Source organism: Rhinichthys klamathensis, unplaced genomic scaffold (assembly GCF_029890125.1).
Source record: "Rhinichthys klamathensis goyatoka isolate OS25496 unplaced genomic scaffold, OSU_Roscu_1.1 h1tg000192l_1, whole genome shotgun sequence".
In the NCBI taxonomy this organism is placed as follows: Eukaryota; Metazoa; Chordata; class Actinopteri; order Cypriniformes; family Leuciscidae; genus Rhinichthys; species Rhinichthys klamathensis.
The window spans coordinates 1,245,865-1,269,798 of record NW_026606718.1 but is presented as its reverse complement, the minus strand read 5'-3'; the positions used below and the strand labels follow the sequence as shown (position 1 = coordinate 1,269,798).

The following is a 23,934-nucleotide window of genomic DNA, read 5'->3' as shown; positions in this document are numbered from 1 at the left end:
GCGCTGCAGGACCTCCAGACCCGCGTCAACGCGTCTTTACATTGACTTAACATGGAAATCACTCGCTACAGACGCTCAATTTGCGTTCGGTGTGAACGCAGCAGTTACATAATAAAATATTGGTCACAAATGATTGGTCACTTTCTAAATAGTAAAAGTATAGCGCATCTACTAATAATTATATATGAATAAATCGTTTTTTACCGATGCAGATGTTAGAAACGATGCATCGCATCGTCAGCTTTTATGCCGATGCACCGATGTGAATCGGTGAATCTTACCATCCCTATTCCACACTCTATAATACCCAAAAAGTACCAATGCATTCAAAATACAAATGTTCAATACATTTGAGGAAAAGACTAAAATTTAAGTCATTAACTGATAATCTTCTCATCTGGCATAGCTCTCATAGATCTATTTTGCGCTTCCATATACACTACTGTTCAGTAGTGTTTTTGAAAAGACTTTTATGCTTACCAAGGATGCATGTTTTTAATCAAAACCGTATACAAGAATATTTTGCAAAATTACTAGTTTAAAATACCTTTTAGCTAAATATTTTAAGGTAATTTATTCCTGTAATAGCAAAGCTGAATTTGCTGCAGCCATTGATATGCGATTTATATGCTGTTTCAGTCTTCAGTGTCTGGATCCTTTAGAAATCAGTATAATATGCTCATCAATGTTGAAAACAGTTGTGCTGATTCCTCTGTGGAAACTATACCAATTCTTTTTTCTTTTTTTTTTATTGAAAATTCAAAATAACAGCATTTATTTGAAAAGAAAATCTATCACATTTGATCTATTTAATGCATCATTGCTGAATTGGAGTTTTAATTTATTTCATATCATAATTTTATATACACACCCACAAGCTTTTTACAGCAGCAAGACTGTTTGTCTCAAATCTATAATAGCTTCATGCAGAAGAGGTGAAAAGCCTTTACACGTACACCTCTATCACTAAATGATGACAAAGGCCACTTCCAATCATGGGCTGTTTTAGTGGCCACATTTAAAGACGTTTGTTACCTTCTCGGGAGCAGACAAAAGCACTTGAGTGCACTGAGCGCATGAATGCAGTGATCTTGTCAATGCAACTTGATTTCTGCACTCTCACGAATGCTTTCATCATAGTTAACTGTTCAAATCCGATGTAAATAAGAGATTCATTGTACAGTGTAGACATTGTCATTGATTATAATAACGGGAGTTTTGGCGAGAGTCCAGTGACTCAGTCACTGATAAATGTGCGCTATGTGATTGACAGCTCCAGCAATGATAAAGGAATCATTCGTTGATCCCTTTCTGTATGTTATTTAATCTCAATTTAAATGTTTAATTTCATGTTACTAAGAGAAACAATCTGAAGTTGATCGTTTAGTCACTGGCTTGATTTACTGATGCATAAACGGCAATAAACGATTTTGAGACCAAGAACGTCTAACTGTACCTCAATCATTACAAATCACTTATCACCGATTAGGCATTAGAATTTAACACTGTTACTTACTTGTTGTGGTATTACTGTTAGGTCCATATCTTGCAGTAAAAGCTAGATTTTACTGTTTGCAAAGCCTGCACTGAAATGCGACTGATTTCGGTAGGTAGATTTTATTAATCCCACACCGGGGAAATTCACTTATTACAGCAGTTTCACAAAAAAAAAAAAAAAAAGAGACGGAAAAGCACATTGAATTTACCAAATTAAATGTACCGGACAAACAAATAATGCTCTGAGACATTCACATAGTTGGAAATAAATAACCACTTTCCTAGGCTAGCATTAGGATCATTTGGAAGGTAATAATATTTTTAGTCCAGTGATCCTGTATCTCTCTTCTCTCCTCCTCATCTCACTAATGTGCCAGTGGGCAGGGCCAAAGACGCATTGATGTAGAAGGGCGTTGATTTGATTTTGAAGAGGCGGTCTTTCGTTGCATTACATCACAATGTGACAATTCCAAACAAGTCGTTTTCTGAGCTTGGATTCAATAAAAGCTGTTTTTGGACTAACAAGGAAGTTTTGAGTTTTGAAACTTACAGGATGTTTTAATAGTGCAATGACCTCTAACATAAAAAATCAAGGAAAATTTGATTTCTCAATTCATGACCCCTTTAAGAGTTCTTGTTGAGATGTAGGATGACTGACTGCCTTCACCTCCAGTCAAGGACACATTACAGTTTACCGTGTTGATTTGCAATTCCCAGACACCCATTACTAAACTGTCTGAGTGTGTTTAATCTTTTTTTTCATCCGCCCTTGTGGTTCCCGTTAATGTTCTTAAATCAGGGACAATGTAAATACAGAAGGATGAGGATTTCCTGTCTTCATGCTTTGCATTGTGGTTAGCTCTCTGTAGATTCTCCAGCACTGTCTCCTTATTTATTTTAAACATTGTCTTCTCTTTTGAATTTTTCTTTCTTATTGCTTTAGAAAATCACATTCTGGAGGATGTTAACAAGTGTGTCATCGCCCTGCAAGAGAAGGATGTCGATGGGCTTGATCGCACTGCTGGAGCCATTCGAGGTAGAGCTGCCCGTGTGGTCCATGTGGTCACATCTGAGATGGACAACTATGAACCCGGGGTCTACACGGAGAAGGTTTTGGAAGCCACCAAGCTTCTCACTGATACAGGTATGAACCAGAACATTATATATCTGAAATCATTTGTGTTTTGCGGTAAATGTCTGTAGCTACATGTAAAATAAACCAAAATCTGTTGTTTTGTATTATTGTTTTTAGTTTAGCCCTTAGTGTTTTTTACAGTGTGTAACGTGTTATTGGGCACAAGTGAGTTTTTCTTTTATAAAATGGTGGAAATGGCAATATGTATTAACATGAATTTCATTCAACTAAATTAATACAACTAAAATATCCCAAATTGTAGGCCGTTTATGATTGCGTTATTATTTGGTGCAATAATATAAATGTTCATTTATCAGCGTCTAACAGCTGGTTAAAACATCCCACATCCAATCTAAAATTAGTCAGAACTATCCATTTTAAATTATTTTTGGTGATGGCACTTGTGTACATGTGATTAATTTTTATTTGAAATCCATTGTTCTTGTTTAATATCTGAAAATGCTGCACAGGCATCCAAAAATAGCACTGCTGCCATCTGGGCCAGAATTTCCTTGAGTGGGTTTGTAGGGTGTTTGTATGAGAGTGCTGATTTTAAAACAAAAGTAACTTTGTCTACCTTTCTCACAAGGTTGCATAACATGGCCGTGCCTGTGATGGCCAAAAAAGGCTGTCTAGATAGGCAGTTCTCACTAGGTTTTGAGACAAAGCCTGTGACCAGTATCTGCACCCTAGCTTTATTAGGAAAATAAAACATTAAGTTTTTTCTGGTAGATAAAACGTTATGTTGCTTTCATTTGCAGTTACATAATAGCATTCGAATGCCTTCAGGAAGCTTTTTAAGACTAAAATCACAGAGATGGTACATTCCTCTGTGACAGAATAAGATTTTCCCGTCCATTTGAGGACTTTCTATTGGGAAATACTGTGTCACATTTTGTGTACTCTGTTCAGCTTTACACTAAAACAAATAGCTGGGCCATATTGGCAAAGAAACAATGTTATGTCACTAACGATTGCTTAAATTAATGTAAGACCTAACATCCATAAGCCTATAGGCTTACCGAAAACCTTTTGCTCATGCAAATTTCCAAATCCAAATATTCTTTTTTTTTTCCCAGCTAACTTCTTTCCATTCAATCTCATCCTCATGGTCCTGTCACTGTACTCCCCAGTGCAGTCTTAAATTGTGAATGAGAATAAGTATTAATGTAGATGTGTTCAGCTCCTATAGGGGAGGTACCATTACTTTATAGCTGAGAGGTGGTGTAGCTGGTGGGCTGGCTTCATGAAGTGGTTGAGCAAATCGCTATAGATCATACTGATTCGTGTGAATCGGTCAATCAAATTTCATGAGGGTTTGGTCTCAGATGGCCTAATATGACTATGTATCCCCAGCTCTCGCTCAGCCCAAAATTTAGCAGTAAATGCAGTTGAGATAATCTAGCAGCAGGAACGATATTCTAGCCATGAAAGCTTTTTGCAATCACCACCCAAATCCAGTTAAATTTTTAAACATCCTGTCTGTTTGTTTGGTTTACAAAAAAAAAAAAAAACCATTTCATTTGGTTCCTTCAGCAATAACTCACTAAAGCTCTAACTGCGGTCTCCATGCTGAATGGTATTAGTTTGTGTTGCACACACTCAATGTCATTTAAATATCCTCTGGGAGTAAATGGGTAAATACCATCCACAAAACGTAGGAAGCACCCCTCAAAAGGTCTCCGGTTTTTACCTTCTGCTGTCTCACTGTATGAGGACATGAATGCATGAACTTCATCTCCAGAGCCGTTCTGAGTCACTTCATCAGCATTTTATTTGAGAAAAGCTATCATATCATAAACACACAAACTCAAAGGTCTTCACGGCAACCCGTCAAAATAAAAGTTCAGCTTAACAAAGAAATTGTGTCAGAAATATATTACTGTTGTACAGTAGAATTTAGCTACATCTCAATATAATAATAATTATAATACATTATTAAAACTATATATTAGGGATGCACGATGATATCGGGACAACATCGGTATTGGCCGATAAAAGCTTAAAATGACCATCATCGGCAGATATGAATATTACTGCCAATGAGCCTTGCCGATAGGGTGGCGTGTTTCCTTTGCGCACGTGACGACCGCGAACGAAGCGCGCCAGCAGGTTTTTGATCGTGGAAGATTAAAATGTCTCCACGATTTGCTTATGAGGGAAGTAATCGTGCATTCTATCAGTGCAATTCTGGCGCCTTCATCTCAACATACTGTACAACGTGATGTACATTCACAGCACATCACATGTAAACGCAGAGGTAGAGTTACACTCACGGGACACTGCAATTCACAAAAGTTCATTATTTGCATGCGTGTCTAAGTCTTGCTAGTTAAACATGTCATTCACGTGCTGATGCACTGTTCTAACATGCGCTTTTCTGAGCGCGTGCACCCGACGCTCACATGAACTAAAGCCTGTCTAACAGAGTCTGCATACTGGACTAAGTTATCTTTCGAGTCTTATTGCGCTAATACTGTCAAATACACACAAGGTTTACATAAACAAAGTTGGTTATGTCTAAAGTGAAAGCAAACCGATAAAATCTGCTTGTCAAATGCGTGTAAATTAGACGCGTCGCGTGCAGCGCTTAAAGAGACGGTATCTATAATATGCTGCCGCTTGTCCTTAAAGAGATACTGTACACAGAAATAAAAATTCTGTCATTATTTACTCACTCTAATGTTGTTCCAAACCTGTATTAATTTCTTTCTTGTGCTTAAATACACTATGGAAGTCACTGGAGTACAGCAACTGGTTGGTTAGTCACATTCTTCCAAATAACTTTTATTTTCAACAGAAGAAAGAAATGTATTTGGGTTTAAAACAACTTGTGAGTAAATGATGACAATTAAAATTTTTGGGAGAACTATCCCTTTAATGTTAATAAAACAACAAAACAGAGGAAATCACTCACTGCTCTTGACTGAGAACTTTAATAGAAGCTTTAATAAGTTTTTTTGCACTTAAAAAAAAATACAAATATATCGGTATCGGCATCGGGCAAAATTAGTTTGAAAATATCGGCATATCGAATATCGGCCAACATCCAATATCGTGCATCCCTTCTATATATTTAAAGCTGCAGTCCACAGCTTTTCCTCTTTGTCGCCATCTCTGTTCGAAATCTGCAATTGCAGTTATTCGCGGAATTATCAACTTTACGTTACGGCATAGCGCGGATGAACACAATGTTTGAGGAGAATGTGCAGCTGTCAGTCACCGCGCCGGTGTGGATACTGGCATTCAGAATCACAGATTATTATTTTTGGAAGTATGACCAACATAATAATTTTCACCGGAAAATGTCATCTGAACAAGTAACATCCACTTTTGTTCTGGTTCTGACATTGCAGTAAATCGCGCTAATTAAATCAAACAATCGCTTATCATATCACGCAAAATAGTGCAAATTATACTTTGTTCTCAAATTGTTAATGTTTACAACGTCAGCATTGCGTGACTACATGTCATGTCCTTCCGATATGTATCCTTGTTTTCGCATGGATCCGGTTGCAGTCTCTTTTTTCTGTAAGTTAGCCACTCCGAAGTCTGAAAGAAGTCTTTTGCATTTTACAACGGGTGAGTCTCCAGTTGTCACTGGTGATTGTTGTTTGAACCTTTCTGGATCCGCCATCAAATTGATCTGTGAGAAAAGGCTATAAATCTCCACCTCCAGCATCCTCACACGCAATATAGCCTACTAGCTGAGACTCCTTTGTGTACAGATGTGACGTAATGACGCAAAGACATGCTCGAATCTCCCGCGGAAATCCACCAGTACCACTGGAATTAAAAACATTATTACAAGCTTACCGCTTTGAATCGAGCTGAGGCAAGCAGATAGTTTTGAACACTGGCTGGTTATGTATTTTCTCAAATGTATTTTGGATCATTTTTAACCCCAAAAAAGCTACGGACTGCAGCTTTAAGGAATAATCAATTTTTCTTCCATGTTTTAAATTAAACAGTAAAGCTATGTTGTGCAGCATTTTGTTTGTCAAAAGTTGAATTTCATATTATTAAAAGATAAATACTTTTTTATGCCTCCTTTTGAATGCCAGAATAATTAAAATACACAACAGAATTTCTGAATAAAATCAAAACATTTCATACATTAAAATATATATATTTTTTATTAATTCAATTAATTATACATGCTTTTTGATTATTAAAATATTGTAACTAAACCATTAAAATGGAATCCAGAAAAATTAAAGAAAACAGAATTTGGTTTAAAAACAATTAAACTTTTTTTCATTGGCCCCTTTTAATAAAGGTTTCATTAAATTGTAAAAGTATTAATTTCAATTAATTGGATATTCTTTTTGATTACTAATTTTATTTAACCATAAAAATGGACATAAAAACAGATTTCATAGGGACCTGCCTTGTGCCTGTGGCTTTGAGGTCTTCCTGCCACCTGTCTTGTGATTGATTCATTTAAGGGTGCCTCTGGATTAAGTGTACTCATCTGCCGATCTTGCAGTCAAGTAAAGCCTGATTAAAAGTTGCCCTGAGCAGTCATTAAAATCCAGCGACACATCACCATGATTTTCTGCATTTGCTCAGCTCTGTTTCAGGCGTTCTAAGTTCGATTGAGGGGAAATTGTCGATTCAATTCAAATCTAATTTGAATTCTATATTTCTACAGGCACAATGTCTTGATTGAATTGTACTTCAGCCCTCTCATATTTGCTATGTTGAAAGGGATTTTTTTCCAGCAAAATTAATCAGTTTTTTCTTTTTCTTTTAATGTGCTACAGTGTTTTTGACCTTTCTGTTTGTCCTTTCTGTCGGTGTGTACGTTTACAGTGATGCCACGTTTCACTGAGCAGGTAGAGGCAGCCGTGGAGGCTCTCAGCGCCAACCCTGGCCAGCCAATGGATGAGAACGAGTTCATTGATGCTTCGCGTCTGGTATATGATGGCGTGAGGGACATTAGGAAGGCGGTGCTTATGATCAGGGTGAGCAGAAGCCTTTAAATGGAAAAAGAAAATTTATTTTTAAATGATAAAGTTTTATTCAGAACAATTCTCATCCTCCTATTGTTGTGAACTCCTTATTGTTTTCTTTCTCTAGTCAAACACTCAAATAGATAGTAGGTGGAAAATCTAAGCCATTCTTTTCTATATCATAAAAGGGCATATTATGAAATAACTGCACCAAAAATTCACATTAAAATTGGTCAGCATGACTGAATTTAATAGTTATTAATTCGTATTCTTTTGAAGCTTGACAGTATGTTTACCATTCATTTTTTACTACATGGAAAAGATAAGTTTGGACATTCTGCCTAACCTCCTTTCATTGAAGGAGTACAATGTTGGAATGAGATGATTAAATGAGTAAATCATAGAATTTCTGGATGCATTTTTCAACTATTCTTTTATGAGAGCAGTTTAAAGGTGATGATACACAGGGCAACTTTTTGAGCAATGTTGCTGGGCAACCAGATGAGACACAGGGCCCACGACCGATCTAAATTATCCAGATAGAAATGTATTGCCCATTTCTAATGGGAAAGTGCCCAAGCAACAATCGCTCGGCAAGATTGCCCTGCAACATCGCTCAAAGTTGCCCTGTGTATCATCACCTTAAGAGTTTTTTTTTATTATTATTACCTTATTTAGCTATGCTACCCACACAGGTTTCCAGTGCACTCTGAAGTTTGACCTTCTGTGCGCTTTTCAGCACTTTAGTTTTTTTCCCCTCGTGAGAGCTTGTAATATTGAGGTAAACTCCAATTACGTATATAAAAATGCGTTCAGAATTAGAGGGAAGAGGGCAGGGTTAATTAGCGGTTTGCTCTGTGAGGATATATATATATAACTCAGAATAATACTGCATTTAGACTGTGTGTGTGTGTGTGAGAGAGAGAGAGAGAAAAACTGAAACTGGGTCTGAAAACCAGTCAGTATCTGGTGTGACCACCATTTGCCTTACACAGTGCAACACATTTCCTTTGCATAGAGTTGATCAGGTTGTTGATTGTGGCCTGTGGAATGTTGGTCCACTCCTCTTCAATGGCTGTGCGAAGTTGCTGGATATTGGCAGTACCTCGAACACGCTGTCGTATACGCCGATCCAGAGCACCCCAAACATGCTCAATGGGTGACACATCCGGTGAGTATGCTGGGAATGCTCTGGATCGGCGTATACGACAGCGTGTTCCAGGTCCTCACAGAGCAAACCGCTATTTAACCCTGCCCTCTTCTTCTCTCTAATTCTGAACGCATTTTTATATACGTAATTGGAGTTTACCTCAATATTACAAGCTCTCACGAGGGGAAAAAACTAAAGTGCTGAAAAGCACATAGAAATCAAACTTCAGAGTGCACTGGCTGTAGTATACGATGCAAGGATTGGGATGTTTTCAGCTTCCAGGAATTGTGTACAGATCCTTGCAACATGGGCCCGTGCATTATCATGCTGCAACATGAGGTGATGGTCGTGGATGAGTGGCACAACAATGGGCCTCAGGATCTCGTCACGGGATCTCTCTGCATTCAAAATGCAATCAATAAAATGCACCTGTGTTCGTTGTCCATAAAATGCGCCAGCCCATACCATAACCCCACCGCGGGCCACTCGATCACAACCTTGACATCAGCAAACCACTCACCCACATGACACCATACACGCTGTCTGCCATCTGCCCTGTACAGTCAAAACCTGGATTCATCCGTGAAGAGAACACCTCTCCAAAGTGCCAGACGCCATCGAATGTGAGCATTTGCCCACTCCGTTTTGACGACGAACTGCAGTCAGGTCGAGACCCCGATGAGGACGACGAGCATGCAGATGAGCTTCCCGGAGACAGTTTCTGACAGTTTGTGCAGAAATTCTTTGGTTATGAAAACCGATTGTTGCAGCAGCTGTCCGGGTGGCTGTTCTCAGACGATCTTGGAGGTGAAGATGCTGGATGTGGAGGTCTTGGGCTGGTGTGGTTACACGTGGTCTGAGGTTGTGACATTCAATTCACGGGCAACAGCTCTGGTGGACATTCCTGCAGTCAGCATGCCAATTGCACGCTCCCTCAAAACTTGCGACATCTGTGGCATTGTGCTGTGTGATAAAACTGCACATTTTAGAGTGGCCTTTTATTGTGGCCAGCCTAAGGCACACCTGTGCAATAATCATGCTGTCTAATCAGCATCTTGATATGCCACACCTGTGAGGTGGATGGATTATCTCGGCAAAGGAGAAGTGCTCACTAACACAGATTTAGACAGATTTGTGAACAATATTAGAGAGAAATAGGCCTTTTGTGTACATAGAAAAAGTCTTAGATCTTTGAGTTCAGCTCATGAAAAATGGGGGCAAAAACAAAAGTGTTGCGTTTATAATTTTGTTCAGTGTATGTGCCGCCTTATTAGAAACTAGTGGTGAATTTGTTTTTGTGCAAATGGTAACCTAATTTAACTAATTTCCCTCTGCATGTGCACTATTTTCCAGAGCTGTAGTTGTCTGAGGGTAAATGGTCTTTCCCTGAGCTGAACTGTAACATTGGACATATGGTGGCTAGCTTGCAGTGAAGCGTTAGCTTAACAGTCTGACAATGAGCAGACAACAGTCCACTCCTGCCACACAGGGAAACACACAGACCCTCAACTCCACTTCGCCAGAGCGCGGAGCAACTAGGTTAAAGCCATTAATTGAGGCAAATATCGTCTTTCGTAGTTTCAGACTAACGAGTTTTCAATTAATCGTGAAGATAATGTTCACTGAATTTAAATAATTGGCTCATGAGGAATTGTGTTAGAATGTATTAGCGCCTTTAGTTAAAGCGAAGAGAGCGGTCATGACCCAGATAATGAAGCCGGAGTAGCATACAATTAAAAGGCCCCTAGAAGTTAGGCATAGACCGCACATACACTCACTTGTATATTTGCTGTTGATGATTGTGATTGCATCGTATTTCTTTGTAGCCATTGTACGTTCACACTTTATACATCAACCAACGCTCTCTTTTCAAATGTCAAGTAGCAAGACGATTCGCATTGACTCAATAGTTTGATGCAGATGAAACTCTGACTTGTACTGAAATTCATAAATAACAGTGGGGTTGAATTAGAATACACATACAATTAGATGGGGGATCCATTATGCTGTATTTGCATTATAATACGTAATTGATTTTTTTAGAAAGGGGATTTAATTAGCATTTTCCCCTTTATTTTTAAATCCCAGGAGAGCTTTTGTGCCTAATTCATTTTCCACTCCAGACATCCTTCTCTAGTAATCTAGATTGATTCAATGGTTAAGACAAAAGTCCCTCTGGCAGACAGGATCTACTTGTTTGTTGTTGGTTTAACATGAGTGTTGAACATGCCCCCGACACTGAAACGCTTTCGAAAGGAGAGGTGTGATCTTTGCTATCTCATTTTGTTCCTTTCTGACTGTGTAGTATTTTTCCAAACGCTTCAGGGCCCTTGTTCTAAGACAAGTCGTCCGAACCGATAAGAAAACCACCCAAAGGTCTGGCGATCACAGAGGTTTTTTAGAGAGCACTGTTTTCATGCACCCTGCAGACATTGAGATACCAAGGAAGAAAAATTCGTACTTTGTTTGACTTTCACGTTGCTTCCCTCCACACGCACGCCATGTCAAGCTCACATGTTTAGACAAAGCTTGAGCGTAGCCAATCAGCCAACACTAGTGCCCAGTGGGCATCAACCTCTGCCGCACGAGAACTCTTCGATCGGAAGAGACAAGTGTGCAACCTGGGCTACTTAAGATGGACAGAGTCTTTAACCTCGGTAAGTACTGCACTTGCAGTACTCGCCGGCCGACCGTCACCTAAGATTTGACTGGCTGGCAGCCCTCGACTCCACTGTTGAGGGGTTGTCACTGGTACTAATAGCCCTTCCACAGCACAGATCCTCATAGCTGCCGAGTGGTTACTGTAGCCTGAAAAGGCAACTCACCTTACCTACACTGCTTCAGGCGTCTCAGGCTGTTTATTCAAATGCCTGCTCACTTACTGCCCTAGTTTATAGATGTGATGCATTCTCTTGGATGGCAAGGTAGATATATTTGAGCTGTCTGCGGTTCCTATCACTCGGTACGTCGTAGATCTACATTAGTGACCAGGGTTGAGCAAAATGTAGAATTCCCTGAGTTGGCTCCCTTTTAGTTAATATTGGGATTTTAATTTAATTGCCGGCAACATGCATGAAGTTGAATTGGAAGTGACAGAGGAATTTACTGAATTGAAATTCAACACAGATAATGCATTCTTGGAAATGAGGTGGTGTTCTTAAATGTTATAAAATATATAAAATAAATACAAATTTCAATAGAAGAGTCTAAACTAAAATTCAAAAGGTAGGGATTAGCAAAATTCGATCTTTGAAAAGTCTTTTATTCACCCAGGCTGCATTTATTTGATCAAAATACAGTAAAATAGATATGTTGTTAAATATTATTATAATTTAAAATAACATTTCTATTCTAATGTTCTAAAATGTAATTTATTTGTTGATGGCAAAGCTGAATTTTTAGCATTACTCGAGTCTTCAGTGTCACATGATTCATTAGAAATCCTTCTAATAAACTGTTTAATATTTGTTTGGAAAGTGTGATCTTTTTTCCCGAATTCTTTGAATAGACAGTTCAAAAGGGCAGCATTTGTTTGAAGTAGAAATCTTTTGTAACATTATAAACCTTGACAATAATTTGATTAAATTTAATGCATCCTTGCTGTTATTTTTTTTTTATTTTTTTTTTTTTTTAACAAAACCCCAAATTTTTTAAAGGTACTCTCTCTACCTATTTGTCCATCTTTTTTCTATCTTTCGTTGTATGTGTAATTTTATCATTCTCAATTCCAAAGGCCTACAAACCTTCTAACAAACATAAAAATGTTTAAATCAAGGGTTTCTCAAACTGTTATTCAACTTTGTCCTGCTTTTCTAGTTAAATTAGTTAAATCAATTTCAATCCATTACCATTCAACTTCCTTACATTTAAATTCCTGAATTGAATATAAATTTAAAAGGCATTTTTAATTCCATTTTGAATGGTGCAAAAACCTGCTAGCGACAAGTCATTTAAAATTTTAGTATTGTTACCCTAAAATCCATTTTGTGCTTCAGTGTGATTCTCCAGATGCAGTGTGTTAATGAAATGAGCCCGGGTATTTCCGAACTGTCGTCCACACCTTGACTGACTTTGTTTGGGTTGCGTGTTGTTTTGATGTCATCTTCAGCAGGCAGAGTTTTGGAATGTTTGAGGTGTCTATTATTGGAGCAGCTGCATCGTGAGCCAGTCAGAATCTCCTCATAAATGGATTGTACAGACAGTTGGATAAGCGCGGCTTGCAGCACTGGCGAAATAATACATCCGTATCTTCTCACATCTCGTCCTTTTTCCTATCAAGCTGAAATGCATTTTCTTGTCAGTGAGGGTTCTTCCACCCCTCCCCGTTCTCTACCATTTCCCTCTGCAAACAGGTCCCTCTGCTCGCAAGTGCATACTAATAGAGCAGTAGAGTTATAAGAGTCATGTTTGGCATTCAGTGCAGGGATTAGAGAGAAAGAGAGATAGTTTAGTTCAGTACAGGGAAAACGTGGCTAACCCGCTGCATTGGTGCACCAGATCATTCCGTTTCTCTTTAGAGACGTTCTTCTCTAGTAGAGACGTTTTACTGTTAAAAACTTTGCATTTTCACTAAAACTTTTTATGCATGGGCTGCTTGCTAAGGAAAGTGTCACTATTACTATTGTTCAAACTTGGGGGTTGGGGTTTCTTCAAATCCCTTAAGTATTAAGCTTCAACACATCACTTTTTGATGCATTGAAGGACATACTATCTATCAGGCCACATATCAGTGTACTAAAAACCACTAAAGCAACCTCTTAGCAAAGGCAATCATCCACAACTTGCTAGTATTAGGTGGCATCACAACTGTATGTAACATTTTATTTGTTTTTGTGTATTTTACCATTTTATTGACATCGTAAGAGAGATATTAGAAAGGGCAGGAAATGATGTGAAGCACATGGCTAAGCGAATCATATCATATGCGTTAACCAGTAGACCATGGCCCTGATGGGCAGCAATTCATATTACAAATGTATTTAGAGTTTCTACTTTCCCAGGGAAGACTACTATTGATAAGCGTTTGCCATAGATCATAAGGGTCTTGAGTTGTTGAAAGAGCTTACTAACGCTCCATATCTCTCCCCATCCCTACACTTTTCTTCTCCCCCTGCAGACCCCAGAGGAACTGGACGACTCAGACTTTGAGACAGATGACTTTGATTCTCGCAGCAGGACCAGCGTGCAGACGGAAGACGATCAGCTCATCGCTGGACAGAGCGCTCGGGTGAGAGATGGAGCTTTGGTTTTATGGCTTGCCAGTTTATGGAGCCACTTAGGAATGTCAGAAGGTGTCAAACTTGATCCTAAAATTACCTTAGGATTAGATCCCTTTGGAGATACTTGGATGGAATCTGACCAGGGACATACTGATTTCCATATTTTTCAGTGTTTCTATAATAAAACTTTATCACAGTCCATTTATAGCCGTAGACAGCATTGCGAGGTGCTAAACTTCTCGCATCTCAGATTTGCAGTGTCACGGCTAAATCCACCTTTGCTTCACTGTTTAGCTCCAATAGCACAGGAACTGTGAATCAGTGATTTTAAGATTCTGTACTGATTTCATGTCAACAGCACTCCCGATGTAGCCACCAGCGAAACAGACATCAAACCTCACCCCCTCTCTACCTCCATTCTCTCTCTCTCTCTCTCTCTCTCTCTCTCTCTCTCTCTCTCTCTCTCTCTCTCTCTCTCTCTCTCTCTCTCTCTCTCTCTCTCTCTCTCTCTCTCTCTCTCTCTCTCTCTCTCTCTCTCTCTCTCTCTCTCTCTCTCTCTCTCCCTCTCTCTCTCCCTCCCTCTCCCCTTCACATCCTCCTCTGTTGCCTTGGTAATGCTTATGAAAAATCCATCCTGACATAGCTGGAAGGAACAGTGAAAATATATATATATATATATAGTTATTAGTTTGAATATTTTCTGTAATCCACAGCTGTGGTGATGGTAGTCACTGCAGATGATTGGCATCCTGTTTTCATTTTTAAATTCAGCGTTGTGAGAGAGATAACGGGAACCAAGTTGTGTTTGGGGATCTTGTTAGTCAGTGTGCCTGCTTTTCCTGTGAGCACTTCTTTTGAGTTCCTGATAACAATATGTGTAACAGTACAAATGTAAGAGCAATATGTGGCCCAAAAGTAAGGCTGTCATCTATTCATATTTACATCCGTTATGCCGGTCGCATATTCTTTGTTCCCCAAGCTTGAGCGAATATAATTACAGACCTCTCACCCTTCTGTTCCATATAGTAGGGCTGCAACAAACGATTATTTTGATAATCGATTAATCTAACGATTAATAGAACGATTAATCGACTAATCGTCGATTATTCCGCCGACTAATCAGTAAGTTTGGAACGATTATTCAGCTTTTCCAATTAGTTAAAACATTGAGTTATACATATTCTAACTATAATATAAAAAAGAAAATCACTTCAGCTTTTGAAATAGTTGTTTTAATGAACTTTGAGCCAACTAAACAGGTCATTCTCTTTAAGTTTTCAGATTTCAGTCCAACTCAAATCACACACAAATGCTCTCTAAGCATTGTTTAATAGGCCCACTGCTTTTCTTAGAACTGAAACAGAAAAAGGAACATTTACTTCAGGACACAAAGAATGGTAAAATATTAATCTGCAAACAATAATTATAAGTATAAAATTACAATCTTTTTTTACATGACAATTGAGCTGACAGAGACGTTCTCATTCACCTTTTAATATATAGTATGATACAGTAACTGCCATGATATTCTTCCTATATCATAGGAAGGATATAACATCTCGTTTTGCAAGTCTTCATGATTATTGAACAAAATACAGGCAAGTGAAAAGACTATAATAATACCTAATATACTAATAGTGTTACAATAATAAAAACAGCCCTGACTCCTAAGCTCGATCAAGCTTTATTCTATGCAAAATAAGTCATCACATTACTGTAATTATATTACTATTGATAATATTATTACTATTATTAGTAGTATTGCATTCTCTAATAAAGAGAAATTTACCGCTGGTTAGTAAGCTCCAGCTGGAGAACACTCACTTCTCACCGGCTCCTCTTGTGCCGGGATGTTTCCTCTTGCACACATGCATGTTGTGCTCCCGTGAAAAGCAAGTTCCGCCTTGCATGTATTGCACACGACAGCATTCTTGATTTGAAGTTTTGTGAAACTTTCCCAAACCTAAACCTTGCTAGTTCGGATTCGTTTGCACTGTCATATTTCGCGCTGTGTTTTCTTCTACCGCAATAGCATTTGTAATGGTGTGTTCACACCGAACGCGAATTTAATTATTTGCGCGAGTAGATTACATACAAAGTCAATGCAAAGACGCGAATAGACGCATCATTCGCGCCGGGCGTTGCGAATGACGCGAATTGGGCGACGCGTTTGCCGCGAATGTCTTCCGCGCAAGTTGAAAAATTTGAACTCGAGCGAATGTTCAAGCGTCTAACTAAACGCGATAGACGCGTATTTGACGCTCTATTCGCGTTCGGTGTGAACACACCATAAGGGCTGCACTGCACTCTAGCGCTACAGCGCCGTAGCGGTCAAATCGCGGGATTGCAGGCCCTTACATTAGGTCACGTGAGATCAAACGACTACTCGACAACAAAGATATTTGTCGACAAATATTTATTGTCGACGTTGTCGACAACGTCGACTAATCGTTGCACCCCTACCATATAGTGATGTAAGCATGTTGATGAAAACTAAAAAGTAACAGAAAAATATTCAGCCCTAATTGTCTAGGGGATGGCAGGAGACTTTAAGAGCTCAAGACTTGAACAGAAAGCTCTTGTTAAAGATAAAAGCGTTGCAGAAGAATTACAATTTTCATTGAATCTTGTTGCTGGGGAGCAAGTTGTATTTTTGTTTTGAGAGTTGTAGAAAACGGGGCAGTGGAGGTTGTGCTTGAGTGAGAATGTGATTATATAAATCTGTAATCACTGTCCAGCCTCCTGTTTCACCCCCCCAGAGGCTTTTGATTTAGTTCCCAGCTCCACTGGGAATCCCAGCACACCAATGTGTGCCACGTGTGTGCCGGTACTCCAAAACTAAGGAGAAAATTTAGTTTACGAGGCAGAAAAATATAATTCTTATTGAGAATTTGCAAGAAAAGAAAGGTTTATCTCAATTAAGGTGGTCTGATTTTTTTCATAATCAGTTTAGCCTGTCCTAACCAGATGTGATGCAGCTTGTATCCAGCTACAAATAATTCTATACACACATACATAAATGTGTAAATTCATTAATTAATGTAAATGTACATGAACCTTTTTATTTTGTATACACTAACGTTCTAAAGTTTGGGGACAGTAAGATTTTTAAATGGTTTTGTAATAGGCCTGTCCCCTAATAGTCAATTAAAAGAAGAGGCTTAGTCAACCAAAATGTTATTATTCGGTTAGTCACAAGAAAAAAAAAACTACGTGAGGTGTATACAGCGAGTTAACATACTGTAATTACCACAAGGACCCACTGTTAACGGTATGTCGGGGAGGAAATCCAAAAGTTCACCTATCATCCATCGACCTCAAATGTTGGCTTATTTGAAACATGTAGGTAGCAACTTTACATGGCTGCTCACTCTAACGTCTAACGTTAATTGTGCTCTATTATTAGACTCATATCCAAAAGTTTGTGCAGAGCGTGGAAGCTAAAGTATAGTGCGCTTCATGACATTGAGGCGCAGGCACGACCACTTGCATTTTTTCCTGACAACAGTGGAAAGAACTTAAAATGCTACGTCATTTTTGTTCATACAGGCAAGAGATCATTCGAAACTGTAAAGGGTCTACTTTTATTTGTGTAAACTCACAATAACAAGAAAACATTGTGCCTTTGTAAAATGAACAAAAACTGGATGCTTTCTGCTGTTTCGGTCTCCGTGAACTGGAGCACGTCACAAAAATAAACCGAAACTCCGCTTATAGGCTACTTGCCTCACAGACAGCTAGATAAATATATCTATAGAAAACTTGAAATGTCTACTTTTAAACAAACCAATTCAAAATGAAAAGAAATACTCTCTGCTTCTGTATGAAAGGTGCATTTCTCTCTATATGCGCATTCACTGCAGAGATGGCGAGTCATCATCATCATCAACTTAATCATTGCAGCTGGCACTGTCTCAGAAAACACTAGTTTATTAATAATCAATGTCTCCTTGCTATTTTTTCCGACACATTCATAAACATTACTTTTGCTGGTGCTTTGTGGCGATCTTTATGTATGCTCTTGAGCGTGGAATAGGCTATATTAAACCTATATGTATGCTGTTAAACACTCATTATGGTTTAGTATTTATTCCAAAATATGGTAAAAACTGTAATGTGAAATTACTATAATTTAAAACAACTGTTTTCTATTTTAATATATTTTCAGCAGGCTTCAGTGTCACATGATCCTTCAGAAATCATTCTAATATGTTGATTTGGTGCTCAAGAAACATTTCTTATCAATGTTAAAACATTTTTTTAACACTTAATATTTTTGTGGTAACTTTTTTTTTTAGTTCAAAGGAACAGTTTATTTGAAATATTTTGTAACATTTTAAATTCATCTACTACTGTCACTTTTGATCAATATGCATATTAAATGGTATACTTTTGAGTGTGATGCCTCAAATTGAAACAATTTCCTCTTGTTGTGGCTTATGGAAAAAATTCAGAACTACATTGCTAAAAAACTTGCTATATAGTATCACACCTGGTTAGCACACTGTTATTTAAAGGTGCCCTAGAATGTGAAATTGAATTTATTTTGGCGTAGTTAAATAACAAGAGTTCAGTACATGGACATGACATACAGTGAGTCTCAAACACCATTGTTTTCTCCTTATTTAAATCTCGTTTTTGAAAAACACCCCTGAAAAATAGGCGAATTTTCCACATAACACCGACTGTGACACAACAGTCGGGATCATTAATATGTACGCCTCCAAACATTTGCATATGCCAGCCCATGTTCAATGACAGGCGGAACTGCGCAGCCGAAGCATAGCAGTTGCTCAGTGTTTGAAAGTAGGCTACACATGAACACAAAAGTATTCTTTAGTTCCTTCATCCGAGCCTTTGAAGAAACAATGGCTTAATTTTATTTTCTCTGGAAATGCGCCGACACAACTTCCCAAAGTTTTGTATGGTCCAAACATTTCACCGACGACTGTTTCCTCAACTTGGGCCAATACAGAGCTGGCCTCGGATCGAGCTACCAAGCAACAATTTCTGATGTGTAATTGTTCAAGTTCAGACAGGTAATCTTTCTCTCAAAATCGTTCAATACTGTTTATGCATCAGTAAAGTCAAGCCAGTGACTAAAATATCAACTTCACATCGTTTCTTTTAGTAGGATGAAAAAAACCTTATTTAAATTGTGAATAAATTATACTGAAAACGTTCAAAGAACTATCTTTCCACACAGCGCGAGTTTATCTGGACAACTCATAATGAAATCAATGACGCATGTTACACTGCACAACAAAGCTCTTACTGTATGTACATCATCGTGTTTGCATTGGTGAAAGCATTAGAGAGAGTGCAGAAACTGCGTTTCTCGAAGAAACAACTTCGAAGAAACAACTTCTCGAAGAAACATCGATTGTTGTGATAGTAAAAACGTAGAATAGCTGTAGTAAAAGTATTCGAGAGAGTTTCACATGTAATATGTAGCTATTTCATATGCAAGCATGTCAGCCAATCACAGCAGTGGCCGGTTACACTGAATCCCACAGCAGACACGCCCCTTCAAACAGAGCGTTCAAATCAGAGGCTAAAATCAGGCTAGGAAAAATGCCTTTTATTTCTAAATTATGACTATTTTTGATCTAAAAAAACATACTATCATTATAAGGGCAACCCAGGAAACATTATAAAATAATAAAATAAACCCATTCTAGGGCACCTTTAACGAAAAATATATTTTAACCGGTTATGCTCTTTTTCAGTTGATCCTTGTGCTGAATGCAGTGGCACACATTCAATAGACAGCATTGCTCAGCATAGTTCTAAAACGTTGCAAACCTTTTACAGAATTAGAGGAATGTTTCATAGCCCATACGCCATCAGCCAAAGCTGTAAAATCTCTCCTGCTCAGCCGGGCCGGGCTGGTCATGCAAGAAATGAGAGAGAGAGAAAGAGAAATCAAGAGAGGAGGGAAGGACAAAGGAAGGTGTAAGGGAGAGGCAAAGAAGGCCTTGCAGGAAGGGGGATTGAATATCAATTTTCTTTTTTAATTGCATATCCTTTGTCATCTCTTTTCCTCATTAACAGTTATAGATCAGCATATTGTGAGCAAATTTATGTACGGTTTGTTATATATAAGCTTCTCTGTGGAATTGGCAGGCCATCATGGCTCAGCTACCCCAGGAGCAGAAGGCGAAGATTGCTGAGCAGGTGGCCAGTTTCCAGGAGGAGAAGAGCAAGCTGGACGCTGAGGTGTCCAAGTGGGATGACAGCGGAAATGACATCATCGTTTTGGCTAAGCAGATGTGCATGATCATGATGGAGATGACGGACTTCACCAGGTGAGCGCAAACCACCTTCTACCCTGCTCGACTGCCTGTCAAAAACCACACAAACACACACACATCTCTTTTAGACTCTACTCAATAGACCTTTCTGGCCATGCACTGCTGCTCCGGTTTCACTGCGTCCCGGCTCAGTGCTTCAGCTTTATATTGGTTTGTATGGCAGTTTGCATTGGCAATAAAATGTGCACTAGCATTTTTAAAGGGAAAACTTTTCGAATATTGAAAGAGAGACTGGCGAAATCAGATTTTTATACCTAATTTACCCTGTCATTTACCTAAATCGGCCATCAATTAGTAAGGTCTAATATTAGCTGAGACAAGCACTCTGTTCCATCTCATGAATTCTTTTTTTCCCTCTCGGTGGAAGCAAATGAGCTGTGGATTTTTTTCGTGGGCTTTTTACCTGCCTCATTTGCTTGCCTCTTTTTCTTTTCATCATACGTGATCCCAAAAGAAATGGGATCACGAATGATGGAAAGAAAAAGCAGGTCTTAAAAAGAATTTGGTTTAAAAACAAAGGGCAGGAGATGCTAGCGCAAGAAAAGGTCACCTGAATTCCTCCCCTGTATGCTGACAGAATCAGGGAAAGGGTCATTTTAGGTGTGACAGCACACTCGTGGGCTGCACACCTGAGAGTGACTGCCATCTGCTCTCCCAGAGGAGACACTGTTTGTGACAGAGTGATAGAAAATGTCTTGGTCTATCGCTTCTCCTTGCCTATGCTAACCAAGACTCCTTTTTTTTAAAAATGAATCATGCTGAGGACACCATTTGCCAATATTGCACACGTTGTAATGACTGTAAAAAGCAAAAACCTGTGAAAAAGCAGCTTTGTTTGCCTTTTCCTCCTGTTCAGAAACATGTCTCCATTCCTCCCCAGATCAAAAATTATATATTTATTATAATCATTGAAATGTAAAACTATTTGCATTTAGGGATGTCACGGTACCAAAATTCCAGTAGTCGGTACCGATACCATTAAAATGTTACGGTTCTCGGTACCAATTTCAGTACCACAGCAAAATCAGTTTGAACTATTTATTTTTTAATAATTTATTTAACTATTTGAAAAATATATATTTATATATATTAAATTCAATTCAATGACTTTATTATTTATGATGGTAAATTTATGAATGGATTGAAGGCTACATGCTGTTTAAACGAAAATATTGATGATATTGAGAAATATTGCTTATAAAAAAAGTCAAGTGAAAAATAAGCAACCTTCTATGCACACATTATTATTATTAGTAGTAGTATCTTTAATTAATGGAGACGTAGTTAAATCTATTGTACAGTGGCCTAATATAATTATTTCTGTCAATTTCTTCAAGTTAAACCAAATTTTTATTTTAACGGGTTGCCGTGAAGACCTTTGAGTTTCTGTGCGTGTATGATATGACGATAGTTTTTCTCAAATGAAACGGTAAAATGCTCATGAAGTGACTCTCGGAGATGAATTGAATCATGTCATCATATCGTGAGGCAGCAGAGACTGAAAACAGAGCGAGCGTCACGTTGTGCTTCAGTGTGTGTGTGTGAGGTAACGTTTAATGAAACCGCGCGTCTGCGCCGTTCATTCACACAAGCAGAACACGAAGGGTTCATATTTAAATAGTCGTTTTGCAGTTTAATATACAAAGACACCACATCAGCAGCGCCGCCGGTTGCCATGTCTCAGCGCTTCCATGAAGCGGATGCAACTTCACCCCCTTCGTGCATGCATGCGCATCCAGAACTGGGTTTGACTGGGTACTCGGTACCACCGGGACTTGGTACCGGGACTTGGTACCGTGACGTTTAAATTTTTTTTAGTACCGACTTGGTACCGAATATTTTGACGACCACTATTTGCATTATTATTTTTTTAATGTATTGTTTTGCTCCCTAAACATAATGTCTATTTATTGGATGTCTTCCGTTTTAGGCAGAAGAATGGTATCATTTCTGTACAAGGCGATATGGAGACACTCATACCTCTTGTTGAAGGCCCCCAGAAATCTGTCATTGTCTCGTGTAAAAAGCAACAAGGCTGTAGTACATCTGTCAGATTTGGTGGCATTTGCATGAAAAATGGCAATCGGTGCTGATGTGTCACCTGCAGAAATGTGCTGAGTGAAGGTCTCTGCAAGTTAATTCAGTCCACGCCCAAATGATTGCCCCTCGACCTTGAATGGGTATACAGTCCCATGAAGGTTAATGCTATAAAGAGGAAATTGATTTCGGGAGCCTTTATCCGGCCTCAATATCTGCAGAGAAGCTGCTTGCTACCAATTCTGCTTATGTCCCTTCCTGCTCATGAATAAAGCATGCGTCGCCTGGATTCGTGTCACATATTTTGGAGCCACCTGTCTGTGCATGCTGTGGTCCAGTGCTTGAGCTGCTACCACACACACACACACACACACACACACACGCACTACCCCCATCTGGAACCAGTATCAGTGGCTAATTCATGGGCACTCAGTCAGATTTGCATATCTGAGTGTGGGATTGTCAAGTGAGATGAAGTCACCCTTGCTCGACAGTCACCTTGTAGTGGCCACAATTTCACCTAGGGCGGGTTATGGGTGGGCCACCACCAAAGCGACATCAAAATAACCTGTTTCAAAATGTTAGAATTGTTGGTCGCTCTTTGTGGGGTGCATTTTATTTTTGAGACACTGTCTCTGGTGAATTCTGGTAACTGTTTTGATGGATGCAGTGCTGCCAGGAGGACCCTGTCTGAATGGCGTAGAAAGAGAGAGAGAACTGCAATGGGGAGGGGTGAGTGTAGAGAGAGAGCAAAAACACAAAATTCCATCTGTTGTGGGTTGGATTGTTCAGTTTAGCCTGAAGAGAGCAGCTTTGAATCCAGGTTGTGCCACTTGCCAACTGTGCCCCGCTGTCCCTTGTGGGCACACAGAACTGGCAAATGACTGGCCGGATCGTAGCCGGGGAGCTGCGGGGGGTGGGCTGAGATGGGACACTGGGATGGATGAGGCCAGAACTATTAAATGAACTGAAGTGGCATTGACCCCAGGAAGCTGACCAGACATCACAGAAGTGGGTGGGAGCTGCTGCTAGCTCACTCCGTCAGTCTGTCTGTTCGCTACTCGTTCATTCTTACCCCCCCTCGAAGTCTTCAGGCTATTAGTGAATGGAAGCGTGTTGGAGGGGGATGTTCCTCCTTAATGAGATTAATCAATTGGAAGCGAACTGATCTTGTCTTTCCCAAAAAGCCTTGTTCATGCTGCGCTGTGTTCCTGAGCATGAGGCTGTCAAGTCACATTTATTTATATAGCGCTTTTAACAATATAGATTGTTTCGAAGCAGCTTTACAGAGATAACAGGAACATGATGCAAAAAAGTTTGTTTCCAGAAGAAAATAGCATCACAGTCCAGCTTAAGTTCAGTGACGTTTCATTTTTGATTTAAAAAAAATATTGATTTAGTTCATTTATATATAGCCGCTCTGGAGTAAACCGTGATGTCATCGTCCAGCTCAGTTCAGTTCTTGTATAATAGTGTCAATGCAGGCAGATCAATATAGTTGTTGAATATTAAATGTAATGTCCCCAACTAAGCAAGCCAAGCCAATGGCAACAAAGGTGGAAAAAGGCGACAGTGGCAAGGACCCAAAACTCCATCAGGTGGCAGAATGGAGAAAAAAACCTTGGGA

The 23,934-nt window shown here is 39.1% G+C and overlaps 1 protein-coding gene across 1 annotated transcript in view; it reads left to right on the top strand.

The window, feature by feature from the left end:
• Positions 1-23,934, top strand: part of ctnna1 (catenin (cadherin-associated protein), alpha 1) — a 150,120-nt gene that overhangs the window by 99,717 nt on the left and 26,469 nt on the right. Inside the window, exons 12-15 of the mRNA XM_056262399.1 lie at positions 2,441-2,641; positions 7,448-7,599; positions 13,854-13,964; positions 20,083-20,264. Of these exons, the coding sequence (XP_056118374.1) occupies positions 2,441-2,641; positions 7,448-7,599; positions 13,854-13,964; positions 20,083-20,264 (646 nt within the window). The remainder of the gene's footprint in view (positions 1-2,440; positions 2,642-7,447; positions 7,600-13,853; positions 13,965-20,082; positions 20,265-23,934) is intronic.